General features: G+C 41.8%; 1 protein-coding gene across 1 annotated transcript; it reads right to left on the minus strand.

The window, feature by feature from the left end:
- Positions 1–17,669: 17,669 nt before the first annotated feature.
- LOC144767843 (olfactory receptor 5V1-like) lies at positions 17,670–18,602 on the minus strand. Its single transcript, XM_078651207.1, has one exon. The coding sequence runs from the start codon at positions 18,600–18,602 to the stop codon at positions 17,670–17,672; it is 933 nt and encodes a 310-aa protein (XP_078507333.1).
- Positions 18,603–26,124: the final 7,522 nt, after the last annotated feature.

Here is a 26,124-nt window from a genome sequence, read left to right on the forward strand (position 1 = left end):
TCTGGAATTGTTGTTTCAGTTGGCACAGAGAAAGGAAAGCAACCAACTCTGGCGCTGGCTCTGTGTCCTAAAGGCACCACAGACTGCAGAGCCGAAACCTGGTCCCATCAAAGACAACAACTGCCACCACCGAGCAGCTGCATGCACCGTGACCTGTGGGCAACTCATTCCGCACCACCTTGCTTCACTTCACCACCCTGGGCTCACTGACGCCATTGCTGCCTGCTGACTTCGACACACGCGACTGAATTGTGGCTGGGGGCAACGCTCGTAAGTTTCATGATGTACCGCCTCATCCCACACCACAGTCTGGGCCGACCGACGCTACCTCCTGTTAAGCAGCTCTGTCGCCCACACTGCAACGAGCACCCCTCCACTCCGCATCATAGCCCTGGTCCCACTGAAGTTGCTGGATGACTGTCACTGAGCTACTGCCTTCACCGCTTCACTTCCCTTCCCATCGCATTGCAAACGCGACTGTTGCCAGGAATGGCTCGCATCCACATGTCCGCCTTAATGAGAAAGGTACTGTTTACAAGTCTGCTGACACTCCTGACTGACGTGGTCAGATGGAACTGTTGTATTCTGTTGTTTTCAGTATCGCTGTAGCACAGGATGGAGCTACTGACTCAGAAGAACTGTGTTTTTGAGATATATCCGCAATTTTAAAGGACATCTTCCAAGGTATATATTTTTAAGTACTGTACGTTGGATTCTTATCGTATTGGTCATTTTTCTAAATCTGGTGTGATGTCCTTTTGTAGTGTTTTCACTGTATTACTGTTGTTTATGAGCAAATGCTTTACACACTGCCTCTGAGATAATCCTGACTGCTCATGCCAAGCTACCAAGGGGGTGAGCAGGGGTTATTTCAGGAGTGTAACTCCCTTATCCTGACTAGACCGAAGGGTCCCCACCTGGACAAAGGTGCAAACCCTTGCCAACAAGATATCCCATTTCTAACACTGTCGAACACATATATGAAATGAGCAGAACTCACAAGTGTAAGGGCAAGTAGAGCTTGAAGGCTCTAGAATAGATAAAGCTTGAAGTTTCAGGAAGAAGTTCAAGTTACTGCCTTGGGAAGGGGTAGAATACACAAGTTCACTAGTGGTAGCTCACAGGCTCAGGATTAGAGGATTGCTCTCTTAGTGATGGATGACTCAAAGGCACAAGGGTGTGTGGTGACAGGGTTCAAGGAGGAAGAAGTCGGCTCCACGTGTTGGATATAGCCTGTCAACTGGGAAGGATAGCATAAAGCACATAGGAAAGGGTCCCACTGTCTTAGGGACATATGAATCTCATTGTGTGGAGTGGGATTTTTACAGGCTGAGTATTTGTAGTAACTTCTTTATGTGCACAGCTGAAAAATTATCCTTTTGTTTAGTAATGTCTGCACAGGGTAAATAATTAATTGATATACCATCCTTGAGATAAGCATCCCGGGATGTGAAAATAGATCAGACCTGCCTTATCTTTTGGAGCTGATAATCCCCAAATTTCAGTGTAATAATATACCAAAGCGGCTTCACAAAATAAAATATTGTCCCCATAGCATTAGCCCATCACTTTTAGATGGGGTTACATGATCTATCATAAACCAGTGAACCACACACCAGAGTAGAACCACTGTTAGCTTTTCCGGCAGCCAACACCACCTTAGGGGAAGCCGCACTTAAAGTTGAATAGAAATGGTGCCTTTGTCCACTTTAGTCTGTGATCAAACCTTAGGCCATGGAGGTCATAGCGTGGCAAACCAAGGGTCATTCTCTTTGTTGTCTCTCTTTATCAACGGATCATTTTTTTGTTTTACTGTCATTCAAGTGTTTCAAAAGTGCCTTGCTGTGTCAAATTGGTGGTGTCAAATTTAATCAGGTGTAATGTGAAAATCCGCATGCACAGTTCATTGTTTTCAAAAGAACAACACACACCGGCTGCTCTGTAGTAGGTACTTCTGAAGGATAAATGTCAAAAAGGCTTGTTGCCAAATGTGCCCCTGTCTTAGCCCATCTGGGTGTAACTTTTCTCTGAGACTACGCCCCCTGCTTCCAGCTTCAATCTCATCCACATATTTCTGTAACATATTTCTATGAAGACCAGACAATAAAATAGTAATCTTTATTTAACACCTAATTGTAGTATGCAGATTTCTGGAAGTAAATCAACAAGAGCCAGGAAATATAAAACCAGCCGAAATGTATTCCACAAATGAACCCACAACCAAACAGAGCAAGCTCTGCTCTAGCAACTTTCAACACCTTAACTGAATGAGAAAATTTGGACAAAATCTCCAGAAACCACATCAAGCTTCTTTAAACTCCTCCTATCCTCAAAATACATCTTGGCTCTTTTTCACCCCTTCCTTAATATCTTCCGGTCCTAATTTGTAATTTTTATACCCTACTTTATCACTTCCCCAAGCAAAATGTATTGCGGAAAAAGGATGTCTTCAACTGAGAAATACAAAAAGAGAAACTCCAGTGGCAGTATTGTGTGTCCTAATATAACACAACACTTTCTCCTACAAATATTGTTGACATGCATTTTGTTGGCTATTGCAGTTTGTACCCCCTCTTTCAACATTCTATTGATCCTCCCAACAAGACCATTTGGTGATGGAGTATAAAGAGGCACCTCGACATGAGGCACAAGGAGTTTCTGCAAAAATTATACCATTGTTGATGACATTAAATGAGTGTCATTATCCATATCAATTTCTTTTTAGAAAACGTTCAATCCTAAACATGCATTCCAAACAACTAATGGCATTTTTAGTATAGGCTTCTTTACAAAATGCATAATACAGCTATTTGGAGAAATAATTGATTGCAACAATGAGAAACTTGATTTCACTAGATACAACATGGTAAAGTCCAGCAAAATGAACCGCTATTTTCTCCCATGAACCACCAGGCCAAGCAACTGGACATAAAGGAAACAATGTACCTCTCCAACGCTTGTCGGATCACAAGTGTTGCATCTTTCAACAACTCAAATACATTACCACAAGGCAATGTTTCCCAAGTGGCTATTATCATAGGTAACCCAAAACCAATACATCGCTCTCAAGGAATGATGAGTCAGAACAGCAGAATCAAAGTATATATTAAAAGGTTAGTTATTCACTCTATAGGCAAGGAACAATTGCATTCAATAAAATAGCATACATGACTAATAATCAACTAGTATATGATTTAATGAAATATAACAAGTCTCTGAGATTCAGGGAGAATTTGATGGATGATTAGGGAAATATTCCTCAGCCGAAGCAGATTTGGACACAATCAGCGTATGTATCTAAAGGAATAGGAAGTCAGGTGAGCCTTGTAAAGACTCTCAGGAAGATTCACCAAAGTTCCAAGATGTCAATCCAGTTCGTCTTAGACAGTAATCAGTCTCAGTCTGTTTCTGTAACAAGAATCACAACAGCATGACAAGAACGCTTAAATCCTAGGTTCAATCTGCATCTGCATCATCAGGACACCGGTCAGCAGCAACAAGTCCTAGTCCCAACAGCAGAATTGATATCTGTATCAAAATCAGAAACCCATATCACTAAAGGCAGCCGTGGCTCTAGTTTTCCCACAAATGGAACAATTATACTCAATAGGTTTCGAGGGTGACACATCCTGGCAGCACCACATTTCTCAGACCACTCAGTTCCATTGGCCAGTCCCAGTAGATGAGTGTGATGTAGCAGGAAACAAGATACACATCCAGAAAAATTAACTAAATGTATTATGCAGTTCTTAGGTCATGTAAGCATAGGACACTTTGAGCAACAGGACATTTTAAAGGAAAAGGTAAGAATTTGTGTGTGCTCTTTCCCCAGCAGCTGTTGCAGAGTGTAACAACATTTGTTGCAAGTACGCTATTCAGTCCAGGAGATGTCAGAGGGAACAGTTATTTCATTTCAATACAATTTGCTTTATTTTAAAATGCTCCCATATGCTTTAGAATATTCAGTCCATGGCATCACTGAAAAGACAAAGTAATGAGGCCTATATGAAATGTGGCTGATACCCGAAAAGATTATACCACACTTTGAATCACACGTTAACAGGGAAACGAACATACTAACTTCAGAATACATTAATAAACATTTCAATCTAGTCATAATTAATGCATGTTAGTATAGGGTACTCCTAAACATTTTTGAAAATGTTAACATTTTATGTATAAGCATTTTAATCTTTTTCACTTAAATGTTATGAAACTAATATATATGTGAAATATATGGTAAAGAAGTTTCAGGAAGGCAGGCAATTGTCATTTTAGGTGTACACGTTATGAGAAAATATTTTGTAACTTTTTTCACATGAAAATCAATTTACTTCACGTGTAATTCCTCAGATTTATTAATTTCACATTCATTACATGAAAATCAAATCCATTAGTAATAAAATATATATCGTGAGATTTTTCTCCCACATTATTCCAACATATACAAAGGAGTGAAAATAGTGTTTCATGATTAATAGTCACATCTATCTTAAATAAACATATATTATGTTTCAAATCAATATTTTCACCTGCATGTTTTTATGATGCAGTATCTGATTTGCATCACTTGTATCATTTTCATGCCGTGGAACTTAACAAAAGTTTGTCATCAGTTGCGTAAAAGTTGTCAAAGTCATTTCTTTTATCATTAAAATCATTTAATGTAATCTCTGCTCTATCACTTCCTTTCTGTCAATGAGAGAACTCTCAAAGAAACAGCTACTGTTACTTCAGAATCCCCCACTCTTTGACACAAAACAACTCCAAACCCAACAGCACTGGCATCTACAGTTATGTCGCACTTGTGACTCTTACATAGGTTATAACACACGGTACATTGGATGAAATATTTTTACCGTCATGGAAAACTCTTTGATCAACGGTACTCCAGCATAATTTTACTTTTTTTCATACCATTCTCTTAAGAGGCTCCGTAAGAGTACCATACCTGCAAACAAACCGGGAGTAGTAATCTCTTAGTCTAATGAATGATCATAACTAAGGCTCCCAGTTTTTACAGATTTATACAGATAAATACAAACAGAAAACCATTTATTTCCCTGTCTGTATTTATTTTTAAATGTGGATAAAAACGGAAATTGGATTGTTTTTTGAGTGATTCTGAATGCTGTCAATCATGACTGCCAGGAGAAAAGCGGTGCGGATTAACAGGCAAGGGAATTACAAAAATAAAGGAATTTTAGGAAAGAGCCTAAAACAGCAGTAGATTTGCACATCCATGATATTAAAATGTCCATATTTTCTTATAAGTGCATATTTTATGATCTGATTGTGTATTTATATCATTGAAAACTGTCAGGCATTCAGGCATGAGTGTACATTAACCAGTTAAATAAATGCAGCAATATACGCATTCCAGGTTCATTTTTGTCACAAAATCTAAAAAAAATATGGATAAATACAGGTAAAATTAGCACAAAAAAATATGGATAAATACAGACGGAAATGACGAAAATATAAATACCTTAAAACCGGAGCCCTAATCATAACTCATCATTTTTACTAGGGACAGGGACTTCTCTCAGGGCTCTAACAAGATACAATTAGGTTTGATCCCTTGGGCAGTGACACAATGTCACAAATCAACATTGTCAGTTAAAAACTTACATTTGTCCTTAGAAATGGTCATACCATACTAACATAAAATGTCCAGAACTTAATCCAATATACAATAAAGTTCCAAGACATTTTTTAGCACAAATTAGATTAAAATCCTGGAATGCTAGGACCCAGGTACATTCTTAAGCAACATGAATATGAGGATTTGAAATACACTTGCCGCTGATGCTAGATCAAACAGCAAGCGTCAGAACTTAAAAGCTCTGAGGCTTCAAGGAGAAATGAAGGTATAAAGACACTGCATCTCTTTTTTTAGCAAAACCTGATGGCAAGCTGCCTTCAGCTCTATATTACTAAAACCTTTAGCCCCTTCCAAAGTAGATAAAAACTCATTGATCTTTAGAAGGGGATGATAGACAATAATAATGTTCCTGTTCAAAGGGCATAGGTCTGCACACAACCGGATCTTATCATACCTTTTATTTGCAACCGCAACTAAACTGACTCACTCAGCTGCATTACCAAGGCTCAATTACCTTCTCCATATAAAGTTGATCTAAGTGTTTCCTCCAATAATTTCTGACAGATAGTGGAAAGTCCCTAACTTTGTGCTTACCAGGTACATCACCCTGTTGCAAAATAGTTTCTTGCTCAAAACCTTTGAGTGTGGTGATACAATTGGGGAACATAGTAGAGTACTTCTGCAAAATGTTGTCCCCACTATCACAATGACCCTCCAACAACATAACCTGAACAGTGGTCCCAGGTCTCTGCACTATGCCTAGTCTCCCTTGAACCATCCAGCCCATTATGTCACAACCATCAACTGCCACATATATCTTTGTGGATATAGATCTACACACAAATTGCAAAACGTCCTTAGAATACCCTTTAGAAACAATCTCTGACTCACCAAATGCCACTGCCCTGATATCAGCTGTTTTGAGAAAATCAGAACCCCTGTGTAATTTAAAATGTTCTTCTTAAAGCATAGTTACAGGTGACCCTGAATACATCATAATCTGTAAATCTACAAGACCAATTATTAACCATACAGAATGAACCTTTTCCTTTTAGCAATCATACCGACATCACAACTAATAGTTTGCATACAGATGTCTGACTGGTCCATATCTACGGTTAAAATGGTCACAGTATTAATAATCTATTCCTCTTCAGGTAAGTACTGCTGTACGACAGCAGGCACACAATTGATCTTAACAGCACTGGTACTTTTGCAAAATTTACAGCATTCACACTTGTGTATTTCATAACTCTAGACACCACACCAGACATAACAGCAAATACATTTCCTGAAATAGCGAATCGATCAATACCTTAGTTATTTTGACTGTTTCCTCCAAAGTTGGAAAATTGTTTCTTGCTCAAAACCTTTGAGTGTGGTGATACAATTGGAGAACATAGTAGAGTACTTCTGCAAAATGTTGTCCCCACTATCACAATGACCCTCCAACAACATACCCTGAACAGTGGTCCCAGGTCTCTGCACTATGCCTAGTCTCCCTTGATCCATCCAGCCCATTATGTCACAACCATCAACTGCCACATATATCTTTGTGGATATAGATCTACACACAAATTGCAAAATGTCCTTAGAATACCCTTTAGAAACAATCTCTGACTCACCAAATGCCACTGCCCTGATATCAGCTGTTTTGAGAAAATCAGAACTCCAGTGTAATTTAAAATGTTCTTCTTAAAGCATAGTTACAGGTGACCCTGAATACACCATAATCTGTAAATCTACAAGGCCAATTATTAACCATACAGAATGAACCTTTTCCTTTTTAGCAATCATACCGACATCACAACTAATAGTTTGCATACAGATGTCTGACTGGTCCATGTCTACGGTTAAAATGGCCACAGTATTAATAATCTCTTCCTCTTCAGGTAAGTAATGCTGTACGACAGCAGGCACACAATTGATCTTAACAGCACTGGTACTTTTGCAAAATTTACGGCATTCACACTTGTGTATTTCACAACTCCAGACACCACACCAGACATAACAGCAAATACATTTGCTGAAATAGCGAATCGATCAATACCTTAGTTATTTTGACTGTTTCCTCCAAAGTTGGAATAGTACAACAAAGTAAATGCTCCCTCACATTTTTAGAATAGCAATTCAATACATTTGATCCCATAGGTATTGATATTATGCATTCTCAAAATAACACGTGCTAGCAAATATCCAGAGAGCGGCAACATAGTTTTATAAGCTTTACTCAGAAGACAGCTTCCTAGAATGCAAGTTAAATTAAACCATTATAAAACAACACTGGTTTCCTCAGTAAAGTACTACACTAGTCTCTTTTCAGCGTCTAAACACATGTTCCATGAATCAAAAGCATTAGCACTCGGTGCTTCAACTTCAGGGAGGTTGTCAAAAATCTCCTGCCCGTCAGTACCCACAACATGGTACAAAATAGCCACTTTCCTTGCAGGCTTATAGCCCACTCCATTTTTAGTGACTATATGATTTTTAAAATCTCTCATCCCATGTTTACATTATAACTTTGGTTTTCCAAGCATGTCAAGAAAATGTGGAGACTGTTCCACACTTCCGCTACCTCTCCAGAATGACAAAAAGAATTATGTCAAAAGTTCCCTTAGAAAATGCTGGAAAACAAATTCAAATGACTACAATTTTCAAAAAGAAAAGGCAAAATCCTCCAAAACTTTCTTTGACCGGCAATAAATGTGGCAAACATGTAGGGATTACAAGCTCACTGCACACATGACTCCTGCACCGGTTGATGCCTCCGATTCTTTCATACCAGAACAGCAGTAATTGATTCCTAGTGCCACAGCGTCAGGACAGCTATAATCAAAATGGCGGCATGCTCGCTGTCGCCGTACTGACGTGTACAGTGTGACAATCAGGCAATCGTGACGGCAAATCCAAGATGCTTGCCTGGAACAGGCATCACATAACACTGTGCGCTGATTAGCTAGAAAAGGAGCCTACTCCAAATGGTGCTGCATACGCACACAGGGTCCACAGGAACAATGGAATTACAATTTGAATGTCAAATGCAGCAGCAGCATGTTGGTTGACTGCTGAGCAAACACAGAAATGTCCTGCTATGCCTAGAACTCTGCTGAAGGTGAAATGAAATGAAATTGTACTTGTATAGCGCATGGCTACCCTGAGGCCTCCCAGCGCTATTGATAGAAGAGCAGAAAAAACAGAGCTGTGATGCTTAAAGGGATGTCTTAAAAAGGTGAGTTTTTAAAAGCTTCCAAAAGGCCGCGAGATTGTTTTCCTTTCGTAGAGTGGGGGGAAGAGTCTTCCAGATATTTGCAGCATTAAATGAAAAGGAACGTCCACCCCTTCAGGATGTCCGTATTCCCTTGGGGGTGGCCAGACATAAAGAACTGGAACGCAAGGTTCTGTGAGGGAGATAGGGGGTGACCAGGGAATGGGTAATCTTCGGACCAGTCTTGGCTCTGTGAGTCAGGCACATGGCTTTAAGCGGAATAGGGATCCAGTGAAGACTCCTCAGTGCTGGTTTAGCAGATAGCCACCATGGGATTTGGAGAAGCAGGCGAGCAGCACAATTCTGAGTTAGTTGTAGTTTGTCCATGGTAAATTGAGGGGCTCCAAGATACAGGGCATTCCCATACTCAAGGCGAGAAAGTATAAGGGCCTGTACCATAATTCTTCTCACCTGAAGGGGGAGGAGGGGTATGATTTTCTGCAGCATTCTCATCAGTCCGTAACATGCGGCTGAGAGCTTGGTGGCCTGGTGGGTACAATCGAGAGAGCTGTCAAGGTGGGCTTCCGTTGCTCAAAAAAGAGAAAAAAACATCCTTGTTTTAGTTGACTGGTCAGGACTAAATGAAGTAAATCCAGAGGAAGGTAATCCACACTGTAAATATATTGTTTTACAAGTTAAATGATAGAGCCTATCCTCCAGCAGTCCTCCAACTTTGCTTGTCTGCAACTGACTGGTTGAAATGACAACCATCTGTCAGCACGCAGGGGAACAGAGCATGGAATGGCACTTTGAATATGCATAATTGAAGAAACAACATTAATGGCACCCGCATGTAACAAAGCATGGCCACATGTGCATTCACTCCCACTTCCAGATACAACACCCATCACAAGTAACTGTAGGGCAGATTTACAACTTCTGGCGCGTCTCTGCTAATGAGCAGGGATGCGCCAGAAGAGTTGCGACGCATCTGCCCACCCGTGCACCACCACTGATGCGCCACATTTACAATGCGGCGTGCTGAGGCGCACAGATGGGCAGCAGCGTGTCGCATCCCCTGGCAGAAATGTGGCACATTGCTGGAGTTGCTTCGCACAGGTGACGCGGCTCCAGCAAGGCTTAGGGGGGCAGGCACAGGGTTTTGACACAGCATGGCCGTAAAAGTGACTCCCTGAAATCTTGTAGATTTCACTGCGTCACTTTTACGAGGCGTACCTGCGAGGGAACTCCCACCCTGCGCTGGAACGCCCACATGAAACCTCACGCAGGTTTCATGTGGCGCAGGGGTTTACAACGTGACGCATCTCCCAAGATGCGTCACTTTGTAAATACGGCGCAACATGGCGCATGATTTACGCCGCCGCTGCATTCCGAAAGGGACACAGCGGCAGAGTAAATGTGTCGCAAGGGGATTGTAAATCTGCCCCACTAAGTTTAAGACACTTGCCCCATCATTGGCAACTGTAAGTAGTGTTTGGGTACAACTAACATGCCTCAGCACAAGCAATTGTAGGTAGTGTTTGCATTACAGCTTCACTGCCCCATCAGAAATAATTGTAAGTAATGTTTGGGTGCAATTAACACGCCCCAGCATAAGTAATTGTAAGTAACGTTTGGGCACAATAAACATGCCCCTTCACAAGTAGCTGAAATATTATGTTGGTGCAAAACATAACCCCCACAACAAGTAACAGTAAGTAATGTTTGAACAAGGTGCAACACTCACACCCTACACCACCTAAGACCATGCAGCACACAGGGGTTTACGCCTTACCACACAGATTTGCTAAGTAAACATGGTAATGACAGCAAAAAATCAGTAAATTAAGAAGAAAAATCACAAACCAAATCAATTCATCAGATATATACTTATTCCCAAATCTATGCATGCAGTAAATGTAGACCAGCATAGAACATACTATAAGGCAGTAAATTAAGCATGGCATACATTAATATAAATCTAGAGTAGCAAATAAAGAACAGCAGCAGACATATACTGACATCAACAAATTCAACATGACATTGTGACAAATTGAAAGAAAAGATCAAAAGTCTCAGATGAGCAACCTCTCATCCAAAATGCAGCAAACTACACAGGACCAGCATTAACTCCAACATAAGTCATTCTAAATGATCATAGTTGAGCAGTAAACACCAACCATTTCTTGGTGCTGGACTTTCAGCTGTTTAAAATTTCACACAAACGCGACCCTTGTTTCTCACCTTGCTCCACTACCAGATGATTTTATCAGATGAGACCGTGCTTAGTGCACTTGACATGGTCCCAAAATTCCCCAAAGCATACATATAAATTCATTCTTTGACATCATACTCACACTCTAAGCAGCAGGGAACTGGCTACCAAGGGGAGAATGCATAGAAAACAATTCAAGATACCACACTGACCCTCATTATTCAGCTTTGATAACACTGCCTCTAAACCATTGTTCTGAAACGTGTTTAGAACACAAACCTTTTGCTAAAACCAGGTGCCACTCCACAGCAAATATGAATACAGCCTGTTCAGTCATGAAAAAAAAGACAGACACTGGACTTTGGATCTACCTAGTAAAAGTATAGCAAGTGCGGCAAGACTACCATTTGTAAGGGAGCGTCAGACCTTCGTCGTACGGTTTCTATATTCTCAGTAAAACTGTGCATTTGCTGGACAACATAAATGTCAAAACTGCAAGGAGACTGAGACCATGCACAACATCTGGATATGTTGGCCTTAGTCCAGGTTAGCTCACAGTGCATCATTTGTATCCCTAACCTAATGAAATAACAGGTGTAATTTGCAACCTCAGCACCTGACAACCCAGACTCACCAAGGAAATCAAGGAAACAGATCTAGAACGCTTTCATTTGGTGACTCATGCATACCATAAGGGAGACACAAGAAGATTGGCATTTGAATATTTGTTGAAGCAAAATGATTCTTATGTAAAATATGTGTGCTGCAATTATCAATAGTAGCAAAACAGTGTAATCAGTATTACGAGAATGGTAAAAAGCAACCATTGTGCTGTTTTACTGATTGCAGGCTTGCATGTAAATACCATTATATTTGGTGCTCTACCTAGTGCTTCTTACCCTATTGTAGCTAGGGTGGGTGAATCTGCCAGAATACCTGTAGGGTGATTTACCGCCCGCATTACCTGTGGGTAAGTATCATCATGGAGCCTGTCCCGGTGGACAGCTGGGGACCATCCCTCTTAGGAAGTAAACATGAATCAGCTGGGCTGGTTTTCTGGCTTAGAGCGACCTTGACACTGTCAGCAAAATGCTCCCCTAACTAAACAAAAAAGGGATGTTGTTTAAATAAAAAACTTCACCCATGTTTAGCATGCCAAGGATCCAGTCAGGCAGCCATTTTACCATTAACTATCTGCCCAGCGGTCGCTGCACTCGCCCTAGTACATCCACGTGGACACTTACCTTTGTCAGTGAGTCAGTGTAATCATAGGGACGGAAAGCCGACGCCCAAAGAATGACACCAAGACAAAAAGGGAGACCAAATAGATAAATCAGGACTCTTTGCTGTTCACTGATCGAAGCAGCAGATCCTGACTGCGGCCCTGACCCAGTCTTCCGCTGTCAAGGGCAAGGGTCCTTCCAGGTCAGAAAAATGTCCCTTCTAGCGATAAGGATCAAATAAGAAAGCAACCTCCTAGGGGGCTGCCTCAGCAGCAAAGTTAATGCTTCATCATCTCTTAGGAGGATAAGTGTAATATTTAATTTGATCTCCCGATCAAAAATACCTTTAGGTGCTAGTTCCATAGCGTCCCAAATATTTCTCAGGCACGGGCAATCAATGAAGATAGGGACATCATTGGCTCCTATGCAGCTGCACTTCACATACTTGGGGAGAGGTTGAGGGGCAAACTTGAATATTTTTTGCGGAGTTCAATAGAGGCGATTAATAGTAAAAAAAATGGTTCTGCTTGAAGTTGGCAGGTATAACAGTTGAGTAGAGAGTCTTTAATGAGCTATCCCAGACTGACTAGATGCCGTCCTCTGTAGGAGTTCCTCTACATGTCGCATATGGGGGTGGCAACTTTCTCTCCTCTGCCACTGAGAAACCCTCATACCACCTAGCCACTTCTTAGGTCTAATGTCTTGGAGAGACAGCTCCAGTTCATAAACCCCACCATTCCTCTGTTGATGCCACAAACCAGGTGAATAATTGAATAGCCTTGAATCCGGACAGCTCTTTACTGATTTTTGTATTTAATGCTTCCCACGGGTGCACTCCTTCCGATGATAACTGGTCCGACCAGGTTGTAACCCCCACCCTTCTGAGGCGAAAACTAAGAGCATCCTTTAAGCATTCTGATGTTCTGGGGGAATCCTAAATTGGGGCAAAATCGGAGTAATATCCAATACCCCACCTCCCCTTGACTATAAACCAACCATCCAAGGCAGCTTTCAATACCTTTAGCTGGAAAAAAAATTGAAAACTAGAAGCGCTAAATTTATATGGAAAGCTCTCCACACTCCAATGCCCTACCATTTCCCGCAAATATTTCCCCCAAATGGAGCCATCCGTTTTTGCCAGAAGCATTCAAATGTTTTTAAATTGAAAGGGAACACAATACCAGTTAGCCTACCTCCTTTATAGGCGCAAATAAAACTCGACACCTCCCCCTGAATTTTATCAAAACCCTGTTTGGGAAACCCAAGAGGGATAGCATTAAAAATATATGTTAGTTTAGGGAGGACAACCATTTTTACCAGATTAACCTGTCCATAGATTGTCAACAGAAGCTATTTCCACCTACTTAATAGGCATTCAATTTCTTTAGAAACCTTTGACAAATTAAGATGTGAAATTTTCCCTATTTCAGTTACTATTGTGGTACGTAAACATCTAAACTTGGAACTCGCTTCCCCCCTAAACTGTAATGTTCCAACACATGACCTCAGTCTTGGCAGTATTGACTAAATAGCCAGAAAAATAGCCAAATTCCAACAGTAGTTGTTCTATTCGAGGACTAGAAGTCAAAGAATCTGCTGTGTAGATGAATAAAGTCAGCATAAATTGTGACTTTACAGTTATAAGGTGAGGAGCTAAATGGGATAACAAAGGCCTCCAGTCTCAGCTGTTCGGTATATAGATATAATAAAGAAGAGGGGATAAAGGGCAACCCTGCCGTGTCCCTCTTGGGATATTAAAATAAGGGGACAATATGCTGTTTAAGAGAATCCTGGACAAAGCTCCTGCATAGATTCCCTTAAGTGTGTTAATAAATTTTGGGCCGAATCCCATTGAACTCAAGACCTCCCAAAAAAAGACACAGCATACTTGGTCAAATGCTTTGACTGCATTTAACACTCCTACAGCCAAAGGGCCAGATTGTACTATGGCAAGATCTATTGTGCTAATTACCTGCTGGGTCTGTTCCTGTATATATCTCTTAGCGATGAAGCCCTTCTGATCTCGGTGGATAAGCTGAGGAGTGAGCTTAGCCAATCTCCCCGCTAAAATGCTAATAAAGATCTTATAATCCGCGTTGAGCAGAGAGATTGGCCGATAGGTTTCCACCCTACTTGGATTCCTAGAAGGTTTTAAAATAGCACCAGTTACATTACACAAGGACACACTCATTTTTGGTAGACACAGGGAGATTAAGTGATTTGCCCAGAATCACAGGATGCTGAGCTGATGTTTAGGCTCAAACCTGGTTCTCGAGCTCCAAAGTTGGCAGGTCTGGCCAAAAGGCCACATCCTCTTTCCTTTCCTCTGCACTATTCACATCTACAACTAGCATACCCTAATGCTCAATTATTCCTCTTCTCCTGTTAATTGTTTACCTTTGCTGCCTACTTTTGCTCACCTTCTCATTTAATTTCAACTGCACAAAACTAAAAAATCCATTGGACAATGCCTCCAAGGAGCTGACCACTGGAGCTAGTGAAACTTTCAAAGCCATATACTTCAAATACTGAGATATTAGCATGAGACAATTGGACCAGCTATCGCCTCTTAACCGCCTAGTCACCAGAGATAGGAAGACTCCCATCACACCCAGATAAACACCAACCTCCTCCTCATACCTTTAGTAAATCAAGTCTGCAAACAAATAGTTTACATGATGTGCTGCCAATGGCAAATCTTCATATACCTACGCTTACCTGAAAAATGTTGAAGCTAGGATGACTAGAAGTGGGCGATCCACTGAAAGTTCGATCTAGGCTTGAGCCGGATGCATAGGTCTGACTCAGCTCAAGGTTCTCTTGGACCCTCAAGATCAAAACAAGCCCAAAGCAAGCCAAGCTTTCATGAGGCTTTTACCTGCCACCCTCACTCTTACATCATGTGCCAGATATTTATGGCACACTTGAACCTTTGATTTAAGACAGAAGAGAAACAGTCAGCTATAAAGTGGCTGAATTGCACAACGTGAAATAGAAAACCAAAGATCAATCCCAGCTTCTATGCTTGACCACATTTTGTGATCTTCTGTAAACATTGTATTTCATTGTTCATCCTTTTTCTTGTCTATTGCATATGAGTGCATTTAGAAACGTATTCCAAATATCCGACGTTCAAGCTTTTCAAGTGTACCCTCCTTCTAACTCTTCTAAAAGCACCATTTTCTTATATGCCTTACCTATAACCCAACATCACCCATTGCTCACCACCCCATGTTCACACCTCACTCAACTATTGCATCCATTGTTCATTATTTGTGCAATAAGCCCATTAATAAGGTGTTTCTGACTCCTCCTGTGAACCGTGCTGTCTGTTGTAATGCCTGCCACTCATGATGTAGACCAACACATGGTCATACAAGCCACAGTGCTACAAACGCTCTATTTACCTTCAACTTTACTTTTGTAATTCTCACACCTTTTCTCACTGCAATCCACTCACAACCATCCCTAATAGTTACACTTCATAACCCATCAACACTTCAACCATTTTAAACACTATTGATTTTGCCAACATCCTCACTTCTCAACTTCCCCACTGTTCTCCTCCTCCTTACCCTTCAAATTCCTACTTCAACGATTGGGTGAACCCAATAAACTGGACCTACACAATACCTGTGGACTATATTACCAAACCCTCCAGACTCTGAGGCATCCATGGGGAAATACTGAAACAACCACTTGAACTGTTATATGTGAACCTCTGCACACTTATGCCAAATCCACATTGGCCAGCATGTCCAGTGGATCTATCCAGTGATGGCGGACACTCAAGACCTCAAATCACTGGACATGTGACCACTACATCCAGAACAGCAACCTACCTGAAAAATATTTTAGATGCATCATGATCAAGCTACCCTTAAAGAACAATAAAGTCAACATGCATAACCTAACAGTTATCTATTTGTGGACCTCCACGGAATCACATAAACTTGGTTGGAAGATGATGCGTCAGATATTCTACAGGATTCCATTCCCACAGGATGCTAACCGCTGTACATGCATTTACCAAACAAACAGTGTGGTAGGATTCTAGCATGCACAAAGGTCTCTCAACAAGGAGTGTGAAACTTTACTCATTTGCTGGTTCCTGCTTCCACCTTTAGCCGTCTCATTCCTCGTCTACCAACCACCTCAAGTGGCACTCACTGTTGCCCTCCAGGACAGCGGATATCACAATTTTCACTCTAATCCTGATATCTTTGGAGATCTTAACTCCTGTGTCGATAAATCTAATCCATAGTAGATAGCAGATCTACCCAATAACCTAGAAGATCTGAATTATCAACGGCTATCAATTGAGTGACTCTAAGGACCATTTACAGTCCTAACAAAAAAAGCCAACACCTGGCATGATCATCATGTTTTACTTCAACGGAAATCTCTCAAATACACAACCATTACTTAAACAACTAGCGCCTCCTCCCTTAACCGACCATGTAAGACATTCATCATTGACAAATGTGGAATCTGTGCCATGAAGAGTCGGAGTCAGGGTGATATTGTTTGATTCTTTTATTGGAAATATGAAATATCCTTAAAGGTTTGTTTGTAGATTTGCACTTGCCCTGCTGAGCACACAAATATAAATGAGCAGATTAGTCTGCTTATAAAAGAAGTTTATCTTTCAAGTTAATTCCAGGACTTTAATCCTGAACATCAATTTAGAGTTAGCAGTGAATTTATCATGTATTTTTCGACCATTGACATCATAGAATTCACTTTTGCCCTACAATAAGTTGATTAATTAGCTCCTATTTGCAGGTAAATTATTCGGAAAAGGGCAAGAAGTTAAAACCACAGAAAGTAAGAAGGCTCAGTATTCACTGTTCACATCTGTTCCTCCTAATAACAACATTATTTATGAAACCAGATCATTCAGTGTGGCTATCCCTAAATGACATGTGTAATATTGCTCTTACAAAAGTTGCCCCAGACATGCTGAGATTATTAGGGACAGTGGAGTAGTGTGGCTCACTGGTTAGAGGCGGCAGGCCTGAGAGCAGAAGTCAGCCTGGGACCAGGGTTCAATTCCCGACGCGGCAGGGTCGTGGACCTTGGTCAGCGGACTCGATAATTCTCGCTTCGGTGCTTACTCTAATCAGGGGTTCCACTCGGCAACTCTGGGCATTAGCTTGCCTAATCTCCACAACGGCCCCACCAATTCCGGGGATGCCTGGCTCCACCTTGGGGACTCCCAGCAAGGTACCATCCCACAGGGAAAGCCAGGACGGGTTCCCCAGAGTTATACAGCGCCGGGACGCCCCGTTGCTGGGGCAGCTGTGCGCTTTACAAGTATACTACATTTACATTTACATTTTAGGATTCCATGGCTTCTGCAGAGGTTGTAATTACGGAAAATAGCAATCAATACTCTTGTAAAATAGTGTTTATGGTCCTTTAGTCCATACTCTTTCTTCTTTTTTTCCTCAGGACATTTTTAAAATCTCTGTTGTTCAGACTGTATATAATGGGGTTGCACAGTGGAGGAAGAGTGGTGTATAGCAAAGATACAATCTTGTTGTATTTCATTGAAGATGTTGATGGAGGTCTCATATATGTAGGACAAAAAGATCCATAGAATAAAATAACCACAGCGAGATGAGAGCCGCATGTTGAGAAGGCCTTGCGCCTCCCTTCCGTCGACTTCATCTTCAGGATCACTGAGATGACCTTCACATAAGAAGTGATGACAAAAATGAATGGGGCAAGTGCAAAAATAGATCCCAATGTATAGTTCATTGTCTCTATAGTGTGGATTTTGGTACAAGATAACTTCATCAGGGCACTTGCATCACAGAAGAAGTGGTTGATGGTGTGGGACTGACAGTAAGAAAGTCCAGACATCAGTACAACGTGTGGCAGTGGAAGCGTGAGACCGAGAGCCCAGCTCACAGCCACCAGCTGGATGCACATATTCTTGTTCATGATAGTCCTGTAATGCAGGGGGTTGCAGATGGCCACATACCTATCCAAGGCCATGAATGTGAGGAGTAGGAATTCTGCTGCAAACAGCAGGGCAAAACAGTATACCTGCAGGAGACATGCAGTGAGGGAAATGAGTGCGCCTTTCAGAAAGAAATGGGCTAGCATATGTGGGAATGTGACTGAGATGCCACTTATGTCAATAAAGGATAAATTAATGAGGAAAAAATACATGGGCCTGTGCAGATATGGGCTTGAGTATATTGTTGACATTATAAGGAGGTTTCCTGTCAACGTCATCAGGTAAATCAGTGTGAATGCAAGAAAAAGGGGAATTTGGAGCTGTGGAAGATCCGAAAATCCCACAATTAGGAATTGCAATACTGATGTCTGATTTTCCCTTTCCATTTATCCAAGAACAAGATTTTGTTTATGATTTGCACAGAGTCTGGAATGAAATACACAAACATTATGAATTAACTTGCTGTTGGTCATCCCAGGAGATTGGACAATAAGAAGTATGTCTTGTGTATGGGGTTTTGTGCAGTTTCTGATTGTTGCGCTGGTCAAATTTGAAATTATCATTTTACATGCAAATAACACAGATATTCTCCTACAACACATGAAAGTGGATTAAAACACTCATCTGTAAAGATTCTTGTTGAAATGTATAGCAAAATAGATGTAAACAATTGTCATATCCCATGATTCAGAAAATGTTATAGCTTCTATGTAATTCCGGAAATATACGTTTTGCAGAGAAAAGATTTGCATACACTTGATTAGGTATAGGTCCTGGTGATGTTTTTTCTGATGATGAGGTGGCCTTTGTTTTTTATGTCCTCATTTTCTACCCTGGTCGTTCCATTAAGTTTCAAAGAGAGTGACACACAACCTCAGTAAACTGGATGGCAAGGCCATAGATCAAATATGCTACGCCAATAGTGATGTCATACCCACCAAAAGACCTTCGTACAGAGACCAAAGGAAAGCTGCTTTACAGAGTTTATATCCTAGAGCTCAGCACACAACCTGATATGTCTGGATATGCCTGAGAAGAGAGAAGAGGCGAGGGCAGCATAATCTTTAAACAGGGGGGGGGGAAACCAAAACAACAAAAAAAAACAGTCCGAAGACTCATTGTTGACCCCACTTCAACATATGCCAAAAGGCTCCCTTATTTTGGTTGCCCAATCTCACTAGGTCTAGCCTAGAAACCTGCAATACTGATGTCCACCAATCATGAAAGGAGGGTGGTGTAGAGTCCTACCACTTTTTGCAAATTTCTCTCTTGGTCAGGAGGATGGTATAGAAAAGAAGATTTTTGGCAGGACCCGTAACTCCGTCCATTAGAGCAAATATTGCAAGTACAGGATTTAGTATAATTTGACGGCCGATAGAAGTTGACAGTGAGCTACTTATAGAATCCCAATAAGGAGATAAAGATGGGCAATCAAAAAACATATGTAAATCCGAGGCAGCTATAGCTCCACACCTCATACAGGATACTGGTGAGTCTTTTGAAAATTTTGGGAGCCTCTGTGGTGAATAATAGGCCCTATGCAGTGTGAAATGATGATTCCTACGGAGCCATGCTGGTTTAACAATATCCCACAGTAGTTTAAAAGAATTAAGCCAGAGGCTTACCACATGCTGGTCGAAGAAGGAGCTCCCCCAAAGCTTATTGGCCAGTTGGAATTCACCGTCCATCTCCTCTAGAATTGCATGGTACCAAAAGGAGATTTCCTTTTTAGCCGGTATTTTATCAAGATGGTTGCCTCCTCCTATTGGGAGTCTACACTTAGTGATGGACTGTGACTGAGCCCAGCTCGCTATCAGTAGGTATTTAAACCTTGAAAAGTCTGGGCCGATTCTATCTCTAAGAGATTCCTATGATAAAAGAACCCCTTCTACAAACAAGATGCCCCATACTTCCATCCCTGCCTCTCTCATGGGCAAAGCAAGACTATCCTTAAGCCAACCCGAGCCCCCAGGTAAGTCCCACATAGGTGCCTTACTAGAGAAATACCCTAACCTTACAGAGCCACGCAGTTTATCCCACGTTTTAGCCATGCCTTCTACAACCGTTTGTTTTATTTTCTTAAAAAATGTGGGGTCCCCAAATTTAAACAAGAACCCCTCCTGTGATAGACTTGTCCGACTAAGAATAGCCCTGAACATACTGCCAATCCCGCTGTTAGTGGGCATCTTCAATAGCATACGAGAATGTGTATATTGGAATGCCCTTGCATACAATTGAAGATCAGGGGCTGCTAAACCTCCCTTTTCCTTTCTGCGCCTACGTTTTTTCCAGGCAATCCTGGGTATGTGCTGAGCCCAAATAAATGAGTTAATATCGCTCTGCAGCTTAGAGAAATATGAAGGTTCAAAATAAAGAGGAATAGTGTTAAACAAAAAAGTATCTTTAGGAAAAATAGACATTTTTATAAGATTTACCCTTCCGAAAATAGACAAAGGTAGTGAAGACCATGATCTTATAAGTTTTCGACAGTCTTTCGCTACCACCGAAAGGTTGGTTTCAGCGAATATATTGACATCCTGGACAATAGTGATACCAAGGTACCTAATTTTTAAACTGGGCTGCACCCCTACCACTGACTCCTGATTGTTCCAAACCATGATCTCTGTTTTAGAAGCATTAACCTCAAATCCAGAGATTTTTCAGAAATCCTGAGCTTGTTTAATCAACGACGGAAGGGCTGTAGACAATTCCGAAGAAAAGATCAGGGTGTCATCCGCGTACAGGGCCTACTTCTTCTCCCATTCCCTATACCTGAAAGACTTGATGTTAAGGTCATCCCTCAGCTTTTGGGTGAAGGGTTCAATATACAGGTCAAATAGGAGAGGGGAGAGAGGGTAGCCCTGACGTGTTCCCCTTGTGATGTTAAAAGGGTCAGACAGTGCTCCATTCACCAGGAGGCAGCCTGAAGGGTTCTGATATAGCAAACTCACAGCTCGACGAAATCTGTCCCCGATGTTAACCCCTTCCATGCTGATGATGGCCCCCATCCGTCATGCATCACGGTGGGCCTGGGCTGATGACGGATGTGAGCCATCATGTTCCCGCCCACTCTTAAAAACAGCCGCACAGCGCAAAAATTCACCGCGCTTGCAAGGGGTTAAATTTACCTAAGACCCCGACAGGTATGACCAATTCACCCTGTCGAAGGCCTTAGTGGCGTCGAGCATAAGAGGTGGCATTTTTTTTCATTCATTTACCATGCATATAGGATCCCGGAGCCAGAGTACATGTTCTTTCAAACAGGATGGCATTGTGGGCCAAATAGAAAAGTTGAATTTTGCACAGAACACTATACTTATGGCACATTTTTAGTGGGTCATGTCTACTCAATTGGAGTCTCAGGGGGAAAACAGGAAAGGGTAACAGGCCGCCCCCCACTCAAATCATAATACACAACTGAAGGCCTGTCACCACAAAACACTCTTAGTTTAATTTAAATATAAAGCTGGTCAAGTGATATGAAAAAATTCTTATTCATCACCGGCCAAGTAATCTTTGGCTATTCATAACCATACGAGTGTCAAAGATTAATATGGTACTCACGTAACAAGACAGTCGCTCTACCATCACCCATCAACAAGTGTTCATAGGAAAAAAGTGTGGAGAAGAGAGTGAGCCCCTCACGGAAGAACCGCCAATCGGGTTTACCTGACTAGCAATTGTCAGTAATCCCAATTATCATCATCGGTGACTCACTCTCATAACAGTGGGAAAAGGAAACGAACAACAGAAAAAGACCAACAACATGTAACAGTGCTTTTTCTCAACATCAGCCCCACAATCTGCTGATTGTTATTGTAGCCACGGGTTGACGTTTTTACCTTCGCTCCGCTCATGTGCACAGTTAACACAAAAACAACACGCACCCCCAGTGAGAACAAAAACGTGAATCTCACACAGTTAAAAACGGAAGGATTCACTGGCCACTCTGAATTTATTCTGGGCTGTGTATCCTGCCAAGTTAAAAATGACTCACACCATATGTAATCTCAGGCGGGTCATCACTGCCAACATGTTTCGTTGCCAATACTTTCTGCAACTTCTTCAGGGCAGGGGGTTGCCCACTGTATATTAACAATTTTTACACACACCTAAGATGGTAGAAACGACATAGATTTAAGATGAGCCCAGGGTTAATAGCCCCAATTATTCACACATGCCAAATATAATCCATGGTAGTGGTATTCAAAACAAAACAAAACACATAATCACCTGGGGTTAGCGACTTTCTCGCATACCTGCTACCCCTTTAAATGCCAGTATATTTGTGTCCAACTGGATCACGAATTAATTCTGGAAACCCACTGTCGTCAGGTTTTCTGCACAGAGAGGCAAGAACAAGCACAATACCCAAGTACAGTTAGTATTTTACCGACCTCATTATACTAACTGTACTTGGGTATTGTGCTTGTTCTTGCCTCTCTGTGCAGAAAACCTGACGACAGTGGGTTTCCAGAATTAATTCGAATACCACTACCATGGAGAAGTTGCAGAAAGTATTGGCAACGAAACATGTTGGCAGTGATGACCCGCCTGAGATTACATATGGTGTGAGTCATTTTTAACTTGGCAGGATACACAGCCCAGAATAAATTCAGAGTGGCCAGTGAATCCTTCCGTTTTTAACTGTGTGAGATTCACGTTTTTGTTCTCACTGGGGGTGCGTGTTGTTTTTGTGTTAACTGTGCACATGAGCGGAGCGAAGGTAAAAACGTCAACCCGTGGCTACAACAACAATCAGCAGATTGTGGGGCTGATGTTGAGAAAAAGCACTGTTACATGTTGTTGGTCTTTTTCTGTTGTTCGTTTCCTTTTCCCACTGTTATGAGAGTGAGTCACCGATGATGATAATTGGGATTACTGACAATTGCTAGTCAGGTAAACCCGATTGGCGGTTCTTCCGTGAGGGGCTCACTCTCTTCTCCACACTTTTTTCCTATGAACACTAGTTGATGGGTGATGGTAGAGCGACTGTCTTGTTACGTGAGTACCATATTAATCTTTGACACTCGTATGGTTATGAATAGCCAAAGATTACTTGGCCGGTGATGAATAAGAATTTTTTCATATCACTTGACCAGCTTTATATTTAAATTAAACTAAGAGTGTTTTGTGGTGACAGGCCTTCAGTTGTGTATTACATTTTTAGTGGGGCAAAGTCTTGGAGCAGAAGCCAGTCTGAAAAACCCCTTGCTTTAAAAGAATTACCTAGCATTAATTCCAGCACAAGGGAGCAGTAAACTATATTGTGTTACATGTGCTTGTATTTAGTCTCTTACAGAGTGCTGGCTCCCTTATCTGAACTTACATTTGTCATTCCCAGGGTCTGTGAGTTTGTGTGGCATTTCTAGTACTTGATGTAGTGTGTAGATATCCCTGTAACTAATATTTCTATTCCTCCTTGCTTGAGTCATTAATTCCCCAGGTCTGTGTTTTTATCCCCTGTGTCACTGTATCTGTCAGATACAGGTGCTAGTGCACAGGTTGGAGGGCGGGCTTTGAAGTCTGGAAAACTAACCATTTATGTTAGTGGGGGACTGTGACACCAGTAAATTATTTCCTCCTAGTGGTCCTGCAGCACAAGTAGTCCTTTAAAACATGTCTCAGGCTGGAATTTCAGCCTGTATGCATTTTGAAACTGCCAAGTCGACCTGTTGAAACCTTCTGCCATCTCTGAACTTCATTTTATAAAAAATATAGCCTATATGTTTTGTAAAACAAAGCTTAGAGATATACATAGCCCTAACGTAGGCCCCAAACAGCCCACAGGGCAAGGTGCATGGTATTTAAAAGGTAGCACATGTATTTTTAAGTTTCACAAGTCCTGGTAGTGAACAACCCCCAATTCATTTTTCACTACTGCGAGGCCTACGTCTCCCTTTGGACAACATTGAGTTACGTTGTTACATTTAGTAAACAATAACTTTTGATTGGTAACAGGTAGAAATGTCACGATTGCTTTCAAAAGACCTGTAATTTAAAAAGCGTCCTTAATGGCAAAGTTGAATTTTAAGTCAAAATCCTGAAAAAGCCACATTTAGAAATTTCCCATTTTACCTGTTCTAACATTATGATGCCTGCAGCATTTGTTCTGGGTCACATGACTGGGTGCGGTTGGCATTTGGTATTTCATTATTCCTCCCAGGCATTGAGACAAAGGGAGACTAGATGTTGGCAGGTTAGGCCACCCTACCAGGATGGCAGGGGCGTAGCTAGTTCCTGTCCACTTTAAAGGGCTTCCTAAAACACACGCACAAAGAACTTGAGGCTTGCCTTTTATCACCCTGTACCTCTTAAAGGCAGGGCAGTGAAAGGAACGAAAATGTCCAGAACCAGTTGTTGGCGGAATTCAAGTTGTTTCCCCCACTTCAAAGGCTGGCACCTGGTATATGTATTGGACCTCTTGAGCCACTCAACAGTTCGCTCTTAGACCTGCAGAGGACACTCAGAAGGAATGCCTTGTATTCCAGAGGGCTGCCCTGCTGATTGAGGCCTGCTTTATACCTCAGAGGATTGTACTGCTGCTAGCAGAGGACTGATCTGTGGCTTGAAGCCTGCCTTTTAGCCTCAAAGAATGGCCCTGTGCTTGAGGCCTCCCTTACTGCCTGAACCCAAGACTACCAGAGTGACTCCAAGGACTAGTTGGCTGGTCTCCTGACCTCAGTTACAGGGATTCAATAGGCTCTATAAATCTTGCATGATGTGAGTCCTGGTCCCTTAAGTGGTGCCCACCAGTCCTAGACCCTTGTTGGTTGTGCTAAAGGTGATCTGTCAGCCTATGCTGGTAATGAGGTCCATATTTCCTGAACTACAACAGTAAAGCTAACGTGCTATAGTTAGTGCTCTGCACCCAAGTTGAAACTGCTCCTGGCATCTTCGAATGAGATCAATTGGGATATAGATCCTCCAGCATCTTGCAACCACCATCCCACCAGGTGGACATGTTCGCTCTATCCGTGGCCACTTGGAAAAACACTTTCATAGCGCATTCCCACAATGAAGCAGTGTGTTTAATTAGATATGGCACATGGCCCATGGCCCATGACTCGGCCATCCACCATCAGGATCTGAGGAAAAGAGAAGCCACTAGCAGAGTCCTTCAATAACATTTTCTCCCAGTTACTCCCCTCAGTGAGCCAACGCGTTGTGTGCTTTAGCTGGGAGGCAGGTAATGCTATTCCAGATTAGGTGCTACCAGCCCCCCTCTCTTAGTGGGAGGAAAAGAAAGTCCCTTGCCACCCTACAGTATCCACCCACCTAGATCGAGGGGTTAATCAGGGAGTGTATTTGCTTGAACATTGTCTGAGGAAGACAGTCAAATGAGTGCTGTAAGGAGTAGAGACACAGTGGCAAAAACACCATGAGGGAAAGAGAAAGGTTGTTCTAAAATAGAGTGGAAGACCCTAGTGATAATATATTGCAAGTGTTTCTGTGCTATATGGGCCAGCATCAAGCCCAGGAGGCAGAAGCAATTAGTTTACAATTGAAGAGGAAATTCCGGAAAGGTCTGCAGCTAGAGAGAGAAGCGTAACTAAGAAAAACGCCAAAGATTTAATATAGTAGATTCAGAGGCATAAGACCTCCCCATATTCATCCAAGTACTCCAATTGAAGGGGCAGGGGCATCTGGGTAGTTTACAATAAAAAAGCGTGTCATCAGTTTATCGTAATATGGTAAACATCACCTTCTGTAATTACTCAACTGATCCAATTCGTTCCATAGAAATGGCAAAGAGGAGCAGTGAAAGTGAAAGTGGGCAGCCCTGACACGTTCTCCTGCCAAATAGCCAAGTATCAGATCATAATTTACCAACGCGAACCCTAGCAGTGGATCTGGTGTACAGAATCCTCACCCAAGCTCGAAACTGTGGACCTATTCCCAATGCCT

The sequence above is a fragment of the Lissotriton helveticus genome, chromosome 7 (genome assembly GCF_964261635.1).
Source record: "Lissotriton helveticus chromosome 7, aLisHel1.1, whole genome shotgun sequence".
In the NCBI taxonomy this organism is placed as follows: Eukaryota; Metazoa; Chordata; class Amphibia; order Caudata; family Salamandridae; genus Lissotriton; species Lissotriton helveticus.

What these genes read in the sequence shown, in the direction of transcription:
- LOC144767843 (XM_078651207.1), bottom strand. Translation starts at nt 18,602, where the DNA reads ATGGAAAGGGAAAATCAGACATCAGTATTGCAATTCCTAATTGTGGGA.